Source organism: Bufo bufo, chromosome 6 (genome assembly GCF_905171765.1).
Source record: "Bufo bufo chromosome 6, aBufBuf1.1, whole genome shotgun sequence".
NCBI classification, from domain to species: Eukaryota; Metazoa; Chordata; class Amphibia; order Anura; family Bufonidae; genus Bufo; species Bufo bufo.
In genome coordinates this window covers 405,037,404-405,058,370 of record NC_053394.1, presented here as the reverse complement: position 1 = coordinate 405,058,370, position 20,967 = coordinate 405,037,404, and the positions used below count along the sequence as shown (strand labels likewise).

The 20,967-nt window shown below is 44.6% G+C and overlaps 1 protein-coding gene across 1 annotated transcript; it reads right to left on the bottom strand.

Moving 5' to 3' along the window:
* Positions 1–1,181: 1,181 nt before the first annotated feature.
* Positions 1,182–19,641, bottom strand: LOC121004514 (nicotinamide N-methyltransferase-like). The gene is made up of 3 exons (XM_040436782.1): positions 19,441–19,641; positions 2,036–2,243; positions 1,182–1,734 (listed from the first exon to the last, which is right to left on the bottom strand). The coding sequence occupies exons 1-3, from the start codon at positions 19,586–19,588 to the stop codon at positions 1,299–1,301; spliced, it is 792 nt and encodes a 263-aa protein (XP_040292716.1). The 5' UTR covers positions 19,589–19,641; the 3' UTR covers positions 1,182–1,298.
* Positions 19,642–20,967: the final 1,326 nt, after the last annotated feature.

Below are 20,967 nucleotides of genomic sequence, written 5' to 3'. Positions count from 1 at the left end.
GCCATGAGATGTGCAATGCAAATGTGCAATGCAGCCAGCATTGGAATTGAAGCAGTATTGGTGGATTGGTCACAGTAAGTATGGCTTCTCTTGTATTTTGAGGGCTTTGCAAGCCATATCTACAGAATTAAGACTACTTGTCATCCCTTTTTACAGTGAACACATCCAAATGATCATCTCTAATGGCTCAAATCAAGTGAAGACCAGATATTTTTGGAACTCTGCTGTCACAGAGCTCATGCCTATGGGAGCGTGTCGATGTTTATGCACATTCACATTTGAAAAAGGTTTAAATAATTTTTTCTATAAGTCCTTGTGTCCTCTTTCCAGCCCTTTAATGATATTTTCCACCCATATTTTAATTAGGTCTTAATATGTTTGAAAGAAATAAAGATAATTGTGGTTTAAATGTTGCTTCATTCTTTGCCTGGAGCTCATTGCCCATTCAGTTTACAGCTGAAAAGCTAAGGAATCAAAAACAAGCGAGATGTACAGTCGCTAGAACTGACTCTGTACTGGAACTGAGCTAACTGTAAAGAGCAAAAAAGCAGCTTAGTAGCAGCTAGGCCATGTCATTTTTCCATCTAAGGGCTGTATTATTAATCAGATTTTTGGCTTTTAGGTGGAAACCTCACTAAATACACGACTTACTAATTTCTTTCTTTAAGAGCAAGAGTAATGTAAAATGATGTTAAATCTACTTTGTACTGTATATGTGCCCTCTAACCAATGCAATCTATTTTTCCCCTGAACTTTTATCATTAGAGGAACACTTGAGTAATTTGAAAGAAGTCAGATACAAGAGATATACTATTGCTATCAATTACTCATGCCATGCATTTTCCCATCTCAATCTGCCATATTAATTAGATTTTTTATACATTTTTTAAAGGAAACCTATCACCATGAAAATGCTATGTAGTCTGCATGAAAAAAAGTCATAGAGCAGAAGGAGCTGAGCAATCTTTTGTGGCAAAAGATTCAGTATATGTCGGATTTCATTAAATTTAATTCCTGCTCATTCTGGGCTTTGAAGTCAAGAAGTCCTATTAGTGATTGAAAGCCTTCCCTCTATGACTGTGTATACACAGATAGCTGTCAATCACTGATAGGACCGTCTCCTTGACATCAAAGCCCAGAATGAGCAGGAATTTAAATGTATATAATTACAAGTTTTGCTGAATCTTTTCCCACAAAACTATACATCAATCTGTTCAGCTCCACCTGCCCTATAACATGCTGCCTGCAGATAATGCACCATGTTAAACAAGACAGGTTCCCTTTAAGCTTAACGGTGCTTACATATTTCTTTCTTTCTGTGCAACAATAACATAATAAGCTGTGAATTCCGCTTTGTCTTCTACAGAATCTTCTGTCTTCTTAGATTGCTTAAAGCTTTTGATGACATATCCAGCTCCAGGTATGACTTCTCTAAGAAAGGTTTCACTAATGTTTAGGCCAGAGAACTTCACATCGCCTACCATGTAGTAATTGTTTCCGAGAACACCCGTGAGCACTAAGTAACCGCCCAGTTTTAATAATGTAGTAATATTCTTTAAAGCAGTGATATACGATTCAAAATCTTTACACGCTCCCTCCAGACACAGGCAACTCAGGAGACAATCAACTTGGGGAATAGTAACCGGATCTATGGGATTTATATTGAAAACGTCACACTTGAGGACTTGTTTTATCGTTTTTCTTAGTCGTTCTTCCTTTTGTTCCCAAGGAATCCTTTAACGAAAGAAGGATCATATGTTATCAATGGGTATTTCTAGAATTTTTAACAGAGTAGGACAATGGTTTGCAGCTGCCCTGGTCGTGGTGTCAGAATTTGGACAAATAACTAAATAAGATGACAACAGTACTATTAATGACATATGATGGTTGATTTTGCATTGTTGGACAAGGAATTTCAAGTTATACATTTTAGAAGCATTCGGGAATTCCTATATTATTGTAATTATTCCTGATAAAGTCTGATCTTCTTTAGCTAATGTCACTTTTAAAAGATACAGTATTTGTTGCACAGTACCTGTCGCCTTCTAGCCGGCACACATGTTTCACCACAGGGCTCCAGTCAAATGCTCCAGGCTGATTTTTAAGCCACACATTAAATTCTTCCCTGTTTTTGTCAGTAAAATCAGAGACAATGATGTTCTTAAAGCCTTCACAAGCTGATAGAATCTGGTATATGGTGGGTCCCGTTCCAATGTCAATCAGTGTATCACCTTTCAATTTACCTTTTAGAAAAACATTACAACATTACAACATTTGCTAAGCTTTAAATAATGTACAATTATGATCGCAGCCATTATTTTATTTTGTCTCATTATATGCTCGAGATTCATATTAGTTAAGTACCAAGAAATTAAATGAAACATTCTTTGTTTCGAGTGGCATACACAGATGGGAACCCATGATGAAGATCAACTTTGTCACCAATAGCAGTTGCATGGGCTTCCTTTATGATATAAAAACACTCTAGTTCCTTGGTTTTTATTTCTGTGGTGCAGCAAAATTCACCTCTTGTAAAAAAAAAACTATCTATGTTGCAGTTGTGTCATAAACAAGCGGGTGTGAACCCACTGTGCCACATGTCCTACCTCCTTTAAGAGCGTTGTCTAAGTGAACCCCTCGTTCTTCACAGTACCCTGATGGTGGGGATAGACTTTCTCGAGGGGAGCACCAGGTTGCTACCTCTTGAGGAGGATAGGCACACAAGGCAGCTGGTCCAGATGGACCAGGAGGTACCAAAGGTACAGACGTATTCAGCAGGCCGAGTCGTAACCAGGAGCAACAGTGCAAGACTGAAAGATGAGGCAGAGGCGAAGTCAAACAAGCAATTGGTCAGGGCAAGCATCACGGTACAGGTCATGCAATCTGGGTCGGCAACAGGAGAGTCAAGGCAAGCAGGCAGGGATCAAGCAGGTAGCGGAGTCCAGGAACACAAGCACGGGTCAGGTACACAGGAACACAAGCAGAGATATCAGCAACCCCTGCAGGACACCAGGACCCCGATGCTTAGGCATCCAGGAAGGGGGCTGAGCCACTCATATATGCGCAGGAGGGCCAGGATTGGTCAGTGAGGTCACATGATCTAACCCATAAAGCATAGGAAGTTATGCCTCCCGGCCCTTAATTAAGTGATGCAGGGAACAAGCAGCAAGCATGCCAGGGCCAGGGCCGAATGGAAACTATGGAGTGGATCCCAGAGCAAACAGTATCTACAAGGACAGAGCCCAGGACTGCAGCAGTAAATGGGGAAGCACTGGTAGCAGATCACCGCTGAAGACAGCGCCCGTGGCCGTGGCGGTAAACAGGGGAACAGCGGCACACAGCAGCCGCTGTTACAAGCTGATTAGGAGAAGCAGCTTTATAAGGAGTAGTGTTGAGCACGAATATTTGAAAAGCAAATTTTTATCTCGAATATCGCCACTTCTAGAATTCGCGATTATTTCGAATATAGTGCTATAAATTCGTTATATCGATGATTCGTAATTTTTTTCTATCTGAACACATGATTCCTCCCTGTTTCTTGCTTGTGGGCCAATGAGTATTTGGCCCACAAGCAACTTAAGCAGGGAGGAATCATGATTTCAGATAGAAAAAAATGATGAATATTCTAAAACAGTGCTCAGTGTTCACTTCAGATGGAAAAAAATTACGAATATTCTAAAATACGAATATATAACACTATATTAAATATAGTGCTATATATTAGTTTTTTTGAATATTCAGCATTTTTTTTCCATCTGAAGTCACGATTCCTCCCCGCTTAAGTTGCTTGTGGGCCAATGACTCATTGGCCCACAAGCAAGAAGCAGGGAGGAATCATGTATTCAGAGGGAAAAAATGACGAGTATTCTAAAAACAAATATATAGCACTATATTCTATAGTGCTATATATTCGTTTTTGACCCATGCCTGTATTGATCGTGTAATATTTGCGATCATTACCTTGCCGATTTTCGAGTAAAAATAAAAGAATGTAGAATATAACGAATATTCGAATGCGCGAATATTCTACAAAATATTTGCGAAATATCACAAGTTCGAATATGACCCCTGCCGCTCATCACTAATATGAGACTTAAAAAACAAGTATGGGAGCTTGCAAGTGTGTTTTCATCTAAATTGCGTTATGTCCTAAATAGGGTTGTTGCGGGTATCGAAATTTCGATACCCAATCGATACTTTTGTCCCGGTATCGATACGATACCGGGATTTCCGTTTTTTCGATACTGGGCTGCGCTTCTGCGCAGTCTAGTATCTCTGAACATGAGCGCGCTGCTATCGGCGCGCTCATGTTCTCTCTCAGCAGCACGGGGAGAAGGAAGCTGTCCTCCCTCCCCCTGTGCTGCTGCCGCTGCCACAATGAGAAGAGAGGGGCGGAGGAGGGGCGGCAATGAGAAGAGAGGGGGTGGAGGAGGGGCGGCAATGAGAAGAGAGGGGCGGAGGAGGGGCGGGCGCACTGCGCCACCAATGATAGGATTACTATCGGAGCGATGGGAGGAGACATCAGCTTCACTAGTGGGCGTTCCTTTTCCCTGCGCTGCGATTGGACAGCGCTACAGCCAGGGAGAAGGAACGCCCACTAGTGAAGCTGATGTCTCCTCCCATCGCTCCGATAGTAATCAGCAGCATGTGGAGCAGGAGAGGAGACAGTAATGGGGCACTGCGGGCGAACGGAGCGGCGCCCAGGACTAATGGTGAGTGCTGGGACATCGCTGGGCGCCGCTCTGTGTGGCCTAATAGTGAAAGTCTGGACTCATATACAGTAGTCAGTCTTTAACACATACAGGAGGCGGGTGCCGGCAGCAGAATCGCATTGCCGGCACCCTGCCCCTGACAGGGAGCTGCGATCAGCGGCAGTTAACTGCCGCTGATCTGCTAGTACCCGCCTCCTGTATAAAGGGGTAAAATCATTGGTGGTGCAGTGTGCCCCCCCCCCTCAATCCCCCCATCCCATTAAAATCATTGGTGGCACAGTGCGCCGGCCCCTCTCAACCCTCCAGTATTAAAATCATTGGTGGCAGTGGCCACAGGGACCTCTCCACTCCCCCTCATTGGTGGTGCAGTGGCAGCTTCTGATCGGAGCCCCAGCTGTGTAAGCCTGGGGCTCCGATCGGTTACCATGGCAGCCAGGACGCTACAGAAGCCCTGGTTGCCATGGTAACATCCCTGATGCTGTGTGCACAAAGCACAGAGCAGCAGGGACAGTGTGGAGTCCTATTCACCCTGATAGAGATCTATCAGGGTGAATAGGAAAAGGGATGAAAGATCCCAGGTTCTAGCCCCTAAGGGGGGAAATAGTTATTAAATAAAAAGTGAAAAAAAAAAAACACTAAAATATGAAGTATAAATCACCCCCCTTTTCCCAATTTCACATATAAAATATATAAATAAACATATTACATCGCCACGTCAGAAAAGTCCAAACTATTAAAATATAAAAAAAAAATCTAGGTGGTGAATGCCGGAACAGAAAAAATAAAATAAAAACTGCGCGATTCGCCATTTTTAAAAATGAGGAATGCACGTGGCTTTTTTTGTTTATTTTTTTCGCGTGGTATCGAATGGTATCGAGTATCGCAATACTTTTTCATAGTATCGAAACCGAATCAAAAATTTGGTATCGCAACAACTCTAGTCCTAAAAGTGTTTTCCTGTTATAATGATTTTTAAACAAGAGCCACAGCCTGCCTGCTGAAATAGAAGATTCATACTTACCTGCTCCATGCCGCTCCCATCCTTCCCACTGCCTCAGTTTTCTCTATCTTCAAGTGCTTGCGTTGCTTCCATCCAATTATGCATGGGCATGGCCACATGCACTATTGCAGTCAATGAATGGCTTCAGCAGTGATTTGGCCACAAGCAGCATGTCAGCACTGAAGCCAGTCATTGGCTGGAGTAGTACCTATAACCATGCCCATGGACCACTGGATGTGAAAAGTGTGGGCACCGGAAGATGGAGACAGTGGAGGCAGTGTGGAGGTTTAGGGCAGAGTGGATCAGGTAAGTATAAATCTTCTGTTTCAGCAGGCATACTACTGATACTTGCTTAAAAATCATCATGGAAAATCTCTTAAAGTGTGTAACTTAAAGCAGCCATTTGAGAGTGCATATTGCTGGAAGCCCATATTCTGGATCTACAGTAGATAAGCAAATTGCAACACTAAGATACCTAAACAATATGGAAAGGAGCAGATACTCGCTGTGGTAGATGTGGGGGAAGATGATAGCATGGAGGTTCAGGAAAATGAAGTAGCTAGCTGGGTACCAGTTAGAAGGAGGGGAAAGGGAAAAGTACCAGGGAGGCTAGCCCTAATCTGCACACCCCAGCAAGTTTTCCAAGTTGGAAGATGAAGGGAGCGTCAGTTCAGGGAGAGCACTACTGCAGCAAAGCACTTCCTCTGACAGTCAGGGGAATGTCAGCTCCAGCAAAGATGGGACAAAGAATGCAGGGAAGGCCAGACAGATGCTGGTAGTGGGAAACATGATCATTAAGGGTAAGGATAGGGCAATCTGTCACAGAAATAGGGGTCGTTGAAAAGTGTGCTGTCTTATTGGTGCTTGAATTCAACATATGGCGGATCGGAAGGCAATGACAAACTTAAAGGTAGGTGGAGGGTCCTTAAAAATGATTTCAAGGACTTACGCTAGGCCATATTTAGAGATGAGTGAATCGAATCTCACGAAGTGGAATTCAATCCGAAATTCAGGATAAATTTAATTCACCTCAAAGCCGAATTTCCTTGTGCTTCGTGTTAGCGAATCGATTTAGCCTAAGTTTGATTTTATAAAAATTTTATGTTAATTTCACATTGTTTGTACTAGGGTTGTCCCGATACCGATACTAGTATCGGGACCGATTCCGAGTTTTCTCGGCGGTACTCAGCCGCCGATACCCCGCCCCGATACATAAATAGAATACTTTTTTTTTTTCCCGCAATGAATATTTTTGCGGCCCGGCAAAGATGCAGCATCGGGAGAGAGGAGGGGCTGGAGTCCGTAACTAGGGGCGGGGCCCGGTGCAGTCACTGTACTCTTACACCGGGCCCCGCCGCTCACCAAAGTATTTATAAACGTGAATCCTTATCCTGTTATTAAGTTGAACTAACGCTGCCCTCTCCCATGTTCCCCTGTATCCCCCTGTATCCCCACAGCACTTACTTAAGCTTCCATAGCAGGCAGAGCAGACGGCAGCAGTAACGTCACTCACTGACGTAGAGCGCCTGCTCCGCCCACTTTATGAATGAAGCAGGCGGAGCAGACGCGCGACGTCAGTGAGTGACGTTACTGGTGCCGTCCGCTCTGCCTGCTATGGAAGCTTAAGTAAGTGCTGTGGGGATACAGGGGGATACAGGGGAACATGGGAGAGGGCAGCGTTAGTTCAACTTAATAACAGGATAAGGATTCACGTTTATAAATACTTCGGTGAGCGGCGGGGCCCGGTGTATTGGGGGACACTGTTATGAGGGGGATCTGTGGATGACATATAGCAGTGTCATCCACAGATCCTCCCCATAACAGTTCCATCCACAGATCCCCTATAACAGCACCATCCACAGATCCCCCACCAAATAACAATGCCATCCTCAGATCCCCCCACCCCATAACAATGCCATCCACAGATATCCCACCCCATAGCAGTACCATCCACAGATCCCCATAACAGTGCCATCCACAAATCCCCATAACAGTGCCATCCACAGATCCCCCATAACAGTGCCATCCACAGATCCCCCATAACAGTGCCATCCACAGATCCCCATAACAATGCCATCCACAGATATCCCACCCCATAGCAGTACCATCCACAGATCCCCATAACAGTGCCATCCACAAATCCCCATAACAGTGCCATCCACAGATCCCCCATAACAGTGCCATCCACAGATCCCCCATAACAGTGCCATCCACAGATCCCCCATAACAGTGCCATCCACAGATCCCCATAACAGTGCCATCCACAGATCCCCCATAACAGTGCCATCCACAGATCCCCCATAACAGTGCCATCCACAGGTCCCCCATAACAGTGCCATCCACAGGTCCCCCATAACAGTGCCATCCACAGATCCCCCACATGACAGTGCGTCATCCACAGATCCCCCAAAACGGTCACATGACATTTAAAAAAAGTATCGGTATTCGGTATCGGTGACTACTTGAAAAAAAGTATCGGTACTTGTACTCGGTCCTAAAAAAGTGGTATCGGGACAACCCTAGTTTGTACACTCAGATGCCACGATCATGTACAGAGTATTAACGCGGCATCTGAGGGGTACAATGACGGGGGGGGGGGCGCTATCGCAGCTCCCTGCTATAGCACCCGCTACGTACAAAAAAAATTGTCACAAAGCAAATCTTTGGGTAATTTGCTCATCTCTAGTCATAATCTCAGAGCAAGGTTCTTAAACGTAGTATTCTCTGAAATACTACCTGTACCATGAGCACAGACTTGTTGTGTGGTGAATGTCAAATATGTGTCACAAGGGTGTCCCAACCTATCGCTGACCCTGTTGTGCCTGGGGTCAGAAGGTCGCAGCGGGTGACTACTCGCTTGGTTTCTCAAGAGATTGCTCCATGACCTAGTGGTGAGAATGGATTCCAGGTTTTCCTGCTTAGGTTTGCGATCCTTATTGTCCCATTTAGGAATCTGTAGCTTTTTCTTTCAGCTGTTCTCTGTCAGCCACTCCCAGCTACTATATATTTTCCCTTTCTGCTTCCCTTGTTGCCAAATATAGACCTTCTTTCCAGATCTTCTATTCTGACTTCTGGTGGAGTTGGAGTTGCTTTTGGAACTGGAGCTGTTGGATCTCCAGTTCACTCCTGTTGTTGTTGTCTCCCCTCGGGGATTGTTTGTGTTGTTTGTCCTTTCCCTGTTGTTACCCAAGGTGTCAGTGGTGAAGACTAGTGGCTCCCACCGCCCTACTCACTACCTAGGGCTTATCTCAGGGTAAGCCAGGGACGAGGCACGAGATCGGCATACAGGTTAGCAGCCCGTCTAGGGACGTCAGGGCAGCCAGGTGCCAGTGCTAGGTGAGTTAGGGGTCACCACTCCTCCCTCTCCCTAGTGGAAGAGTACTCCTCTTCCCTCCCCTCTGCGCCGCACGTCTGTTACCTGCCAAATCAGACATGATAATATGTTTGCGCAGCCCCAGAACTAATGGCATATTTGGATAAATATCAAATTCACCACCACCAAACATACAGGAGACAGCACCACATACCTGTTACATCCTAGTGATATGCCACCAATATGTGAGATGGGCCAACTTATTTTAAGTTCAAATGGTACCAGTACCCAGTAAGTACTAGACTAATTTTAATTTTTGCATTTTTTTTCCTCCCCACATTCCAATAGCCATAACTTTTTTATTTTTCTGTTCACATAACCATATGAGGGCTTATTGTTTGCATTTTATAATGGCACCATTTAATTTACCATGTCTTGTACTGGAAACAGGTGAACAATGGTGAATCGCATGTTTTTATAGTTTTTTCTGTAACGGCCTTCAACACGCAGGAACATTTTTTAAATATTGGGACCCGCTGGTCAAACCAGGGATAGGGTGGATTCTCTGTGCCAACCAAGGGTTGTCAGCTACTAACCCCTAGGGTGTTATTCAGAACTCTCACAGGAGACAGGACAGAATGCAGCAAGCAAGAAACTGAACCACTACCTACAGGATTAGCTAATGTGGTTGACAGCTGGCTAATTGAGTCAGACAACAGATAAAGCTCCAATAGCTCAAGTTGTGGTTAGAACACAGTTAGTGTGAACTAAGTCCAATAGCAGACACGGTAATGAGAAGTGGTATTGCACGGAAGACTGGAGTAAAGTCAGCAGCTGATGATGATGATGATTGTCAGAAGTAGACGCTGAAGCATGGTCAGAGACAAGCCAGAGGTCAGAAGCCGGTATCCGATAGTAGCGTGGTACAGTGGTTCAGACAGTCAATGCAGGCAGCAGGCAAACAGACTGATCAAACAGGATGGGTCAAACACAGGAGATCAGAACAAAACACCTTCGCTATTACTGTTAGTAACTCAACCCTCAGTAGGCGCGCTCCCCTAAGGGATGCTAGCATGGAATGGAGCACGGTGGCAGTGTGGCCAGAGGCATGATACAGTGGGAGGTATGACAGAATGATGTTTATGTGCAGTGAAAGACTCACAAACACTGTAGCTAAGGAGCCCAGATTGCTATTTTTTACTTTCTAGCTGCCCCCCATTCCGGGACTGCTGTGCCCATACACAGGAGTCTCCTCCATTGTGTTAGTGCGGCACAGTAGTTTGGGCTGTGTATTTCATGTCGCATAGCAATGCATAAAAATGTAGGAGATGACGTCAATATTTTATCAGCTGGAGTACAACTCCTATGATCAACACAATGATGGGATCCTGCTCTTTAGTGAGTATTGCACAGAATGCATTGTTTTTATATGCACAGAGGCTGTCCTATTATTTTCACTTTAACCCTTTCAGGACCCTACCATATTTCACCTTAAGGAAAAGGCCATGTCACTTTATGTGGTAATATCTTTGGAATGCTTTTACTTATCCAAGCCATTCTGAGACAGTTTTTTCGTGACACATTGTACTTCATGATAGTGGAAAATTTCAGTCAAAATATTTTATTTTTATTCATTAAAAAATCCCAAATTTACCAAAAAATTGAAAAATCTGCAACTTTCAAAATTTCAATTTCTCTACTTTTAAAACAGATAGTGATACCTCACAAAATAGTTATTACTTTACATTTAATGTAATTTTATTTTTTTGGGGACATTAGAAGGCTTAGAATTTTAGAAGCAAATCTCAAAATTTGTAAGAAAATTTCCAAAACCCACGTTTTTAAGGACCAGTGAAGTCACTTTGTGGGGCTTACATAATAGAAACCACCGATAAATGACCCCATTTTAGAGACTACACCCCTAAACCAAAACCGATTTTACAAACTGTGTTAACACTTTAGATGTTCCACAAGAATTAAAGGAAAATGTAGATGAAATTTCAGAATTTCACTTTTTGAGCAGATTTTCCATTTTAATCCAATTTTTCTAGTAAAAAAGCAAAGGTTAACAGTCAAACAAAACTCCATACTTATTACCCTGATTCTGCAGTTTACAGAAACACACCATATGTGGTGGTATACCGCTGTATGGGTACTCGGAGGGCGCAGAAGTAAAGGAGCAATATATGGTTTATGGAGGGCAGATTTCACTGGGATAATTTTAAGTTGCCATGTCACATTTGAAGACCCCCTGATGCACCCCAGAGTAGAAACTCCAAAAAAGTGACCCCATTTTGGAAACTACGGGATAAGGTGACAGTTTTATTGATACTATTTTGTTGCCCTATATTAGGCTTTTTTTGAGGTAAGGTAACAAACAATTGACTGTTCTGGCATGTTTTTTTTTTTTTTTTTACAATGTTCATCTGACAGTTTTTAGATTGTGTGCTATTTTTATAGAACAGATTGTTACAGACACGATGATATCAAATATGTCTATGTTTTATTGTTTGTTTGTTTCAGTTTTACATAAAGCATTTAAAAAAGTCACAATTTATTTAAATTTTTTGGGCAATTGTCTGAAGTAGGGGCTCATTTTTTGCAGAATGAGATGACGGTTTGATTGGTACTATTTTGGGGTGCATGTGTTTTATAGCTTGATATTACATTTTTTGTTATATAAGGTGACAAAAACACCAGTTGTTTTTTTTTTTTTACGGTGTTCACCTGAGGGGTTAGGTCATGTGATATTTTTATAGAGCAGGTCATTATGGACGTGACAATTACTGTTGATTGAGCAACAAAGTGCTTGGGTGCTCTGGCCGAACACATCGGGATGCTTGGGTGTTCTGCCGAGCACCCGAGTATAATGGAATTCAATTGGAGAACCCGAGCATAAACCAGGCACCCCCTGTTCTGAATAGGGGAGGGTGCCTGGTTCAAAGGAAAAGGTCAGAAATTGATGGAAACACAACGGAAATGGTGCTGGAACAGCATGGGGAGGATGTCTGGATGCATCTTGGACTCCCAGGTCGCTGCTGGAAACGATGTTGTCCAAGTAGTACGCCACTTTTATAGACTGACAATAATATGCACAAAACCAAAGATAAAATTGATTTTAGAGGAAAAATTGTTAGGAAACATTCTTTCAGGTATATTTACTTGTATTTAAAGTGCAAGTGCTGCCAAAAATTACAAGGAAGAGGCACTCCAATACAACCTGTATATCACATAAAGGAGGGCCTAATTCACATTGTGGTACAATTGTTCAGGTAGTGGGACTCCTACACTCATAAAGCCTATGCACTAAGTGAAATGGCTGCCAAAAATTACAATGAATTGGCACTCCAATAGACCGTTTGTTACACATAAAGGAGGGCATCATACACGCTCTTGAAAAATGATGATTGATGGCCCGCTGGTCACAATCTAAAACATTTGGATCAAGGGCCTGCTGATCTGACCATCTAAAACATTAGGGGCGAGGGCCTGCTGCTGAGCTGACCCTCTAAAACATTATGGGTGAGGGTCTGCTGCTGATCTGACCATCGAAAAAATTATGGTTGAGGGCCTGCTGCTGGGCTGACCATTTAAAAAATAATGGGAGAGTGCCTGCTGCTTAGCTGACCATTGAACGAATTTACAGTGTTCATAGCAGGCCGGGTTGCATGAATACTTCAGCTAGGAATAATGGAATAGGACTCCGGTTTTATTTTGTTGGTTTTGGGAACTGGGGCCATGATTAAGAGGGACGGCGGGGGCATCCATATTGTGCCGCTAGAGGTGAAATTCTTGGACAGGCGCAAGACCAACCAAAGCGAAAGCATTTGCCAAGAATGTTTTCATTAATAAAAAACGAAAGTCAGAGGTCCGAAGAAGTTAGACCTTAAACTATGCCGACCGGCGATCCGGTGGCGTTATTCCCATGACCCGCCGAGCAGCTTCCAGGAAACTGGAGTATAGTTGCAAAGCTGAAACTTAAAGGAATTGACGGAAGGGCACCACCAGGAGTGGAGCCTGCGGCTTAATTTGACTCAACACGGGAAACCTCACCCGGCCCGGGCACGGAAAGGATTGACAGATTGATAGCTCTTTCTTAATTCTTTGGTTGGTGGCGCATGGACGTTCTTAGTTGATGAAGCGATTTGTCTGGTTAATTCCATAATGAACAAGACTCCTTCGTGATAACTAGTTACGCGACCCCCAGCAGTGAGGATTGTGTTGACCAGACTCTTGGATAGTGAGACTGCACTTGTAGGTGAGGGCCTGCTGGTAAGCTGACACTTAAAAAAATTGTATGCGAGGGCCTGCAGGTGAGCTGACCCTGTAAAACATTATATGCGTGGGCCTGCAGGTGAGCTGACCCTGTAAAAGATTGTAGGTGAGGGCCTGCAGGTGAGCTGACCCTTTAAAAAATTAAATGTGAGGGCTTGCAGGTGAGCTGACCCTGTAAAAGATTGTAGGTGAGGGCCTGCAGGTGAGCTGACCCTGTAAAAGATTATAGGTGAGGGCCTGCTGGTGAGCTGACCCTCTAAAAGGTTGTAGGTGAGGGCCTGCTGGTGAGCTGACCCTTTAAAAAAATTATATGCGTGGGCCTGCAGGTGAGCTGACCCTGTAAAAGATTATATGAGAGGGCCTGCTGGTGAGCTGACCCTCTAAAAGGTTGTAGGTGAGGGCCTGCAGGTGAGCTGACCCTCTAAAACATTATATGCAAGGGCCTGCTAGTAAGCTGACCCTGTAAAACATTGTAGATGAGGGCCTGCTGGTGAGATGACCCTGTAAAACATTGTAGGTGAGGGCCTGCTGGTGATCTTACCCTCTAAAAAATTATATGCAAGGGCCTGCAGTTGAGCTGACCCTGTAAAACATTGTAGGTGAGGGCCTGCTGGTGAGCTGACCCTCTAAAAAATTCAATGCGAGGGCATGTTGGTGAGCTGACCCTGTAAAACATTGTAGGTGAGGGCCTGCTGGTGATCTTACCCTCTAAAAAATTATATGCGAGGGCCTGCAGCTGAGCCGACCCTGTAAAACATTATATGCGTAGGGCATATATGTGAGGGCATTATATGCGACAAATAAGCATGTTGATATGATGAAAGAGGAGGAGGATGAGAAAACTAGGATCCAACCATATACCCTTGTTTGTGGTGGAAGGGGTGCATGGGAATACAGTGTATTCAGTACATTATAAACAACACATTTAAAGTGCATTTATGTTCATCAGATTTCCTCTGGTGGAGTCGAGAAGTCATGGTCAATCCAGGCCTTGTTCATTTTTATACAAGTCAACCTGTCAGCATTTTCAGTTGACAGGCGGATACGCTTATCTGTTATAATGCCACCAGCAGCACTAAATACCCGCTCAGACAAAAGGCTGGCGGCAGGGCAGGCCAACACCTCCAAGGCGTAGAGCGCCAGTTCGTGCCATGTGTCCAGCTTGGACACCCAGTAGTTGTAAGGCACTAAGGGATCAGGTGCTGACACGGTCTGCTATGTACTCCTTCACCATCTTCCAAAATTTTTCCCTCCTTGTGACACTAGGCCATGCATCAGGGTGAGGGTGCTGGCGGGGTGTCATGAAACTGTCCCAGGACTTGGAAAGTGTTGCCCTGCTTCTGTTGGAACTGCTGTGTGTTCCCCTTGTCTCCCTTCCTTGGTTGGCCAAGGAACTACGGACTCTGCCGCCAGCGTTGTCAGATGGAAATTTTTGGAGCATTTTTTCAACAAGGATCTTCTGGTATTGTACCGTTTTGCTCGTCCTCTCCACCAGAGGAATGAGAGATGAGAGGTTTTCTTTGTAGCGGGGGTCGAGAAGGGTGAACAGACAGTAATCCGTGTTGTCTAAAATGCGTATAACCCAGCCTAACATGAAGTCAGCCATGTGTGCCAGAGTATTAACAGGCAAGACTTCGCTGTCGTCATCAGGAGGATCACTCTCAATCACCTCATCCTCTTCCTCCTCTTCTGCCCACCCACGCTGAACAGATGGAATTAAACTTCCATGGGTACTACCCTCTGTAGCGGAGGCAACCATCTCCTGCTCCACCTCCTCTCCCTCCTCTTCATCGTCCAATTCGCGCTGAGAAGACAAACTGAGGTTGGTCTGGCTATCACCCTGTGTAATGTATTTCCCCATTTCCACCTCTTCCAAATACAAAGCGGCGTACTTAATTGTGAGCAGCGAGCGTTTGAGTAGACACAGAAGTGGGATGGTTACGCAGATAATAGCGTCATCACCCCTCACCATCTGTGTTGATTCCTCAAAGTTTCTTAAAACCTCACAGAGGTCAGACATCCATGCCCACTCCTCGCTTGTGAATAGCGGAAGCTGATTAGAAAGGCGACGACCATGTTGCAGCTGCTATTCCACTACTGCCCTCTGCTGCTCACAAAGCCTGGCCAAATGTGGAACGTCGAGTTCCAGCATGTGCTCACGTCACACAACAGCCGGTGAGCTGGCAATTTCAAGAGCTGCTGCAGCGTTAACAGACCGGCTGAAGCTGTCGATGACTTGCGAAAATGTACACACACGCGGCGCACCTTCACCAGGAGTTTAGGAAAATTGGGGTAGGTTTTGAGAAACCGCTGAACCACTAAGTTTAAGACGTGGGCTAGGCATGTGATGTGTCTGAGCTTGCTGAGCTCCAAAGCCACCAAGTTACGGCCATTATCAGACACAACCATACCTGGTTCTGGGTTGAGTGGCGAGAGCCACAGCTCAGTCTGGTCTCTTATCCCCTGCCACAGCATTGCGGCAGTGTGATGTTTGTCCCCTAAGCATATCAGCTTTAGCAAGGCCTGTTGCCGCTTCCCCACTGCAGTGCTACACTGCTTCAAGCTACCGACTGATGACTGACTGGTGCTGCACGCAAATAATTCGGAGGTGGAAGTGGAGGAGGAGGGAGAAGAGGAGAAGTGGGGGTTGGAGCCACTAACATAGGTGCTGGTAGAAACCCTGATCAACGTAGGGCCCGCAATCCTTGGCGTCGGTAGCACCTGTGCCATCCCAGGGTACGACTTTCTCCCGGCCTCCACAACATTCACCCAGTGTGCCGTCAGGGAAATGTAGCGTCCCTGGCCGAATGCACTTGTGCATGTGTCCGTGGTTAAGTGGACCTTCCAAGGAAGTGTGTTGGTCAGGGCACGTGTGATGTTACGGGACACATGTTGGTGTAAGGCGGGCACGGTACACCTTGAAAAGTAGTGACGTCTGGGGACTGCGTAAGTCGGGAAGGCCACCGACATCAGGCTGTGGAAGGCCACAGTGTCCACAAGCCTAAATGGCAACATTTCCAGGGCCAGTAATTTGGAAAGCTGCGCATTTAGTTCTATGGCCTGTGGGTGGGTGGCTGGGTATTTGCGCTTGCGTTCAAATGCCTGTGGTAAGGACATTTGTACGCTGCGCTGGGACACAGAAGTGGATGTGGTCGCTGATGGTGCTTGCGAAGGTCCAGGTGCAGGGTGGGAGGCATCCAGGCCTGCGCCTTCGACAGGGGATTGGCCAGCACGTAACACAGGGGAAGAGGAGGCAGTGGTGTGACCCGCAGACACAGATTGTGGACCTATTACGGTGCTTTGATGCCATGTGGCGGATCATGCTGGTGGTGGTGAGGTTGCTAGTGTTCACGCCCCTGCTCATTTTTGTATGGCACAGGTTGCAAATCAAAATTCTTTTGTCGTCCACACTTTCCTCAAAAAAGCGTCAGACTGCCCTTGGCAAGGGAGATTTCCGCAAGGGGGTGCTCCGTGGAACAGTTGCGGACCTGTTTGGTTTGGCCGCCTTGTCCCTTTTGCCACCCCACTGCCTCTTTCAGCCTGTTGCGGTGCAGTAGATCTCTCCCCCTCTGTTCTGCTGTCCTCGCTCGGCTTTCTACCTTCCCAGGTTGGGTCAGTGACTTTATCATCCACCACCTCCTTTTCCATTTCCTCACGCTGCTCATCCTCCTGACCTAACCACTACCTCAGTGATTGACAACTGTGTCTCATCTTCTTCATCAACCTCTTGAGACAGTAATTGCCGTTGAGTTATTGGCAACTGTGTCTCATCATCATCCACCTCATTAAACAGTATTTGCCGTTCCCCAACGTCATCTTCTTGTGATTGTGGATGCTCAAGAGTTTGGGAATCAGGGCACAAGATCTGTCCCTCTTCAAGTGTGCTTGGCGAGAGGGCCAAATCAAGGAATGGCGCTGAAAAGAGCTCCTCAGAATATCCGAGTGTAGGATCACTTGTTTGCCCAGACTCTCCATGATGGGAGGAAGAAGGATTAGGGTGAGGATTGGGTTGAGCAGATTCTTGGCTACTGAGACTGGACTTGGTGGAAGACAGGGTGGTTCTTAACCGACTGGAAGCATTATCTGCTGCAATCCAACTGACCACCTGGTCGCACTGGTCTGACTTCAAGAGTGGTGCCCTGCGCTGCCCTGCAAACTGGGACATGAAGCTAGGTATCGTGGATGATTGTTTTTCTTGTGCACTGGCAGCAGGCACAGTTTCACCGCACCCAGGGCCACAGCCTCTGCGTGCACCATCAGCATCACGGCCACTTCCCCGTCCCTTACTGCTTGCCTTCTTCATATTAAATGTTATTATATGATTGAAAGTCTGTCACACGTACAAGTAGCGTAAGGATTTGGAAGTGTATGCACAAACAAATTTAAAAAGGTATTTGGGATGTGGAAACATCACACAGGAAATATCCCGCAGATAATATCAATGTTGTCACTAGCGGCTAATGAAAAATTACAGGGAATGTCACAGGTATTTGGGATGAGGAAACGTTATACAGAAGAGGTACCACCGATAAAGTCACTGTAAGCAGCGTCTACGCAAAAAAGTACACTGTATGTCACAGATACATTTTTTAACCGCACACGTTACACTGCAGATGTACTGGTTATGTCACTGTCAGAAGCGGACACCATCTATTGAAAAAGTACACTATATGTCACAGATATTTTTGGGATGCGCACACTTTACACAGGAGATGTGGCGCAGCTAATATCACTGTCTGCAGCGGCCTAACTATTGTACGCTATTTAGCGCAGGATACGCTAACAAGAGATATTGCTGCCACACACAATAGTCCTTAGAAGAACTTTTCGGTCTGTAAATTTTTTGCTATTTAACGCAGGGTGCGCTAAAAATAAAGATTGCTGCTGCCACACACAATAGTCCTTAAAAGGACTTGGATCTCTGAATAGTTTTGGTGGTAAAAATATTCTTAAATCACTACCTACACTGTCTGTCCCTTCCTTAGCACAGCTCTCCCTGACTAAGAATGAGCCGAACATGCATCATCTGGTGCTATATAGCTATATATATTTTTGGGTGCATACACCTTTTTGATCGCTTAGTATTACATTTTTTGTTATGTAAGGTGACAAAAAATTGATTTTTGGACACTTTTTAATTTTCTTTTTTACGATGTTCGATGTTCATGAGGGGTTACGTCATGTGATATTTTAATAGTGCTGGTTGTTACGGACACAGTGATACCTAATAGGTCTACTTTTTCTATTTTTCTCACATTAATACAATAAAAGCATTTTTTCTGGGGGCCATAGTTTTTATTTTTTAGGCGATTATCTTAGGTAGAGTATCATTTTTTGCATGATGAGATGACGGTTTGATTGGTACTATTTTGGGGTACATATGACTATTTGATCACTTGGTATTACATTTTTTTTTTTTTTTACAGCATTCAGGTGGTGGGGTGGATCATGTGATATTTTTATAGAGCCGGTGGTTACGGACACGGCATTACCCAATATGTCTGTTTTTCATTTTTTACAATTTTATGTGTTTTATTATGGAAAAGGGCCTTTTTTTACTTGAAGCATTAATTTTTTTATTATGAAAAACACTTTTTTTTTCTTCTTTTTTTTACTTTTTTTTTGTCACACTCTGGGGCTTCAACTTCTGGGGGTCTGATCCCCTCTGCAATGTATTACAATACATCCTGTATTGTAATGCATTGCATGTCAGCTTTTACACTGACAGCCTGCCTGTGAGACCCAGCCTAAGGGGCAGGATCTCACAGGCTTCCATAGAAGGCAAGCCCTGATGCCTATGGAAGGCATTGGGCTGCCTTCTCTGCCATCGGGTCCCCATCATTGCAGCGCGGCACAGTCACCCTCCGCAAACCCCCTGCCAAGCTTTGACTGCGGTATACAAAGGGGTTAATACACCGGCATTGGTGTTTTCATTGATGCCGGTGTATGCAGCAGGGTCGGCTGTCAGTGACTCCTGGGTCCGTGCCGTTGATCGGGTGGGCGCAGCTCCTGCACCTGCCCGATCAGCCCGCAGTACATGTACGGCGCTGGTCCTTAAGTCATTAGCGCCGTACACATACCCATAGCCCGTTTCACTCGTATTGGTCAAATAAAATTTTTAAGAAAGAATTCTGACTTACCTGGATGAAATGTCTCCACTAGTTCTTTGAGTACAAATTGTAAATATTCATCTCCCATAGTCCCTGAACCCAGCTGATAATAGGACTCCAGATACGCCTTCGGATTGAATAATGCCTGGTATTCATTATTCCCCGTGAAGTCCGACATAGTTTCTTCTCTGTAGATACTTGCAGAAGTGGCTGTACCGTCTCCGTGCTGGAAACGTCCTCAGTGGACCTCTGGTCTTAATAACTCAAAAACAACTTGTTCTGCCAATTTACTGTTAGTGGTGAGCAAAGTCCATGTTCACATGATCTCGATGGTATGCAGTTATCTTTTCTGACCTCCCTTAGTGCACTGTGAGGACACCAATCATTCTGGGTTGTATACAAAGCATATTACTTACTGGGCAGGACTGGATACTTTATAGATAATGTGGCACTGGTCAAAAAGCAAAATAGGGGCACCCATTATTCCTGCGTACCATACCAAATAATGCCCACCCAATGCAACAAGTCAGTGTCCAGATAATACCACCAAACATAACAGTGCCGTTTAGGGCCATGTCGTATGTACTGTATATAGTCCACATTAAAACACAATACACCAGAAAAATAACATGGAGCATCTCAATATCACAATACTGTCGTATAGTTCTCACATGCTGTAATTCAGTTTGGAAGGAATACCAGCATACACTAATCTATACTACAAAAATGAATGTCCGTTTGTCTGTTCTCTATAGACATCCAAATGTCTGACCCGCTTGACCCCAAATTTTGCACATACAGTGCATTCGGAAAGTCTTCATGCCATTTAACTTTTTTCACTTTTTTGTTAGGTTATTGCCTTGTGCTAAAATGTGATTTAAAAAATCCAGTTTTCCCCCATTATTCTGCACTCAACCACCCTAAATGCAAAAGTGAAAACTAAATTTTAGAAAAGTTTGCATATTAAAAAGCAAAAATGAAAATTTCACCTGGACATAAGTATTCAGACCCTTTGCTATGACACTTGAAATTTAGCTGTGGGGGGCCCCCCATTTCTCTTGATCACCTTTCAGATGTTTCTATACCTTGAACCCTATGGTCACCCTGGCTGGGCTCCAAAGATCATGTGTGAAGATGGGAGAAACGTCCAGAAGATCAACCATCAATGCAGCACTCCTTTAATCCAGGCCAGAAAGAAGCCTCTCTTCAGTAAAAAAATAAAATAAATTAGCAATAAAGCACCTAAATGACTCTCAGTTAGAAACACGATTCTGATGAAACCAAGTTTGAACTTTTTGGCCTCAATTCTAAGTGTCATGCTTGGAGGAAAACAGGAACTGCCCTATACCATCCTTACAGTGAAGCATGGAGGTGGCACCATCATGCTGTGGGGGTGTTTTCAGCTACTAGGACAGGAAAACTAGTCAAGGTTGAGGGAAAAGCTGAATGGAGCTGAAGTACAGAAATAATCTAATTAAAACTTGGTTCAGAGTGCTCTTGACCTCAGACTGGGCTGAAGGTTCACCTTCCAACAAGACAATGACCCTAAGCACACAG

Excerpts from the sequence above, each read along its gene's own strand:
- LOC121004514 (XM_040436782.1), bottom strand. The coding sequence starts at position 19,588 with ATGTCGGACTTCACGGGGAATAATGAATACCAGGCATTATTCAATCCG. Across the intron at positions 2,244-19,440 it reads AGTGGAGACATTTCATCCAG|GTAAATTGAAAGGTGATACA; the intron begins GTAAGTCAGAAT and ends TTTTTCTAAAAG. Across the intron at positions 1,735-2,035 it reads TGCCGGCTAGAAGGCGACAG|GATTCCTTGGGAACAAAAGG; the intron begins GTACTGTGCAAC and ends CTTTCGTTAAAG.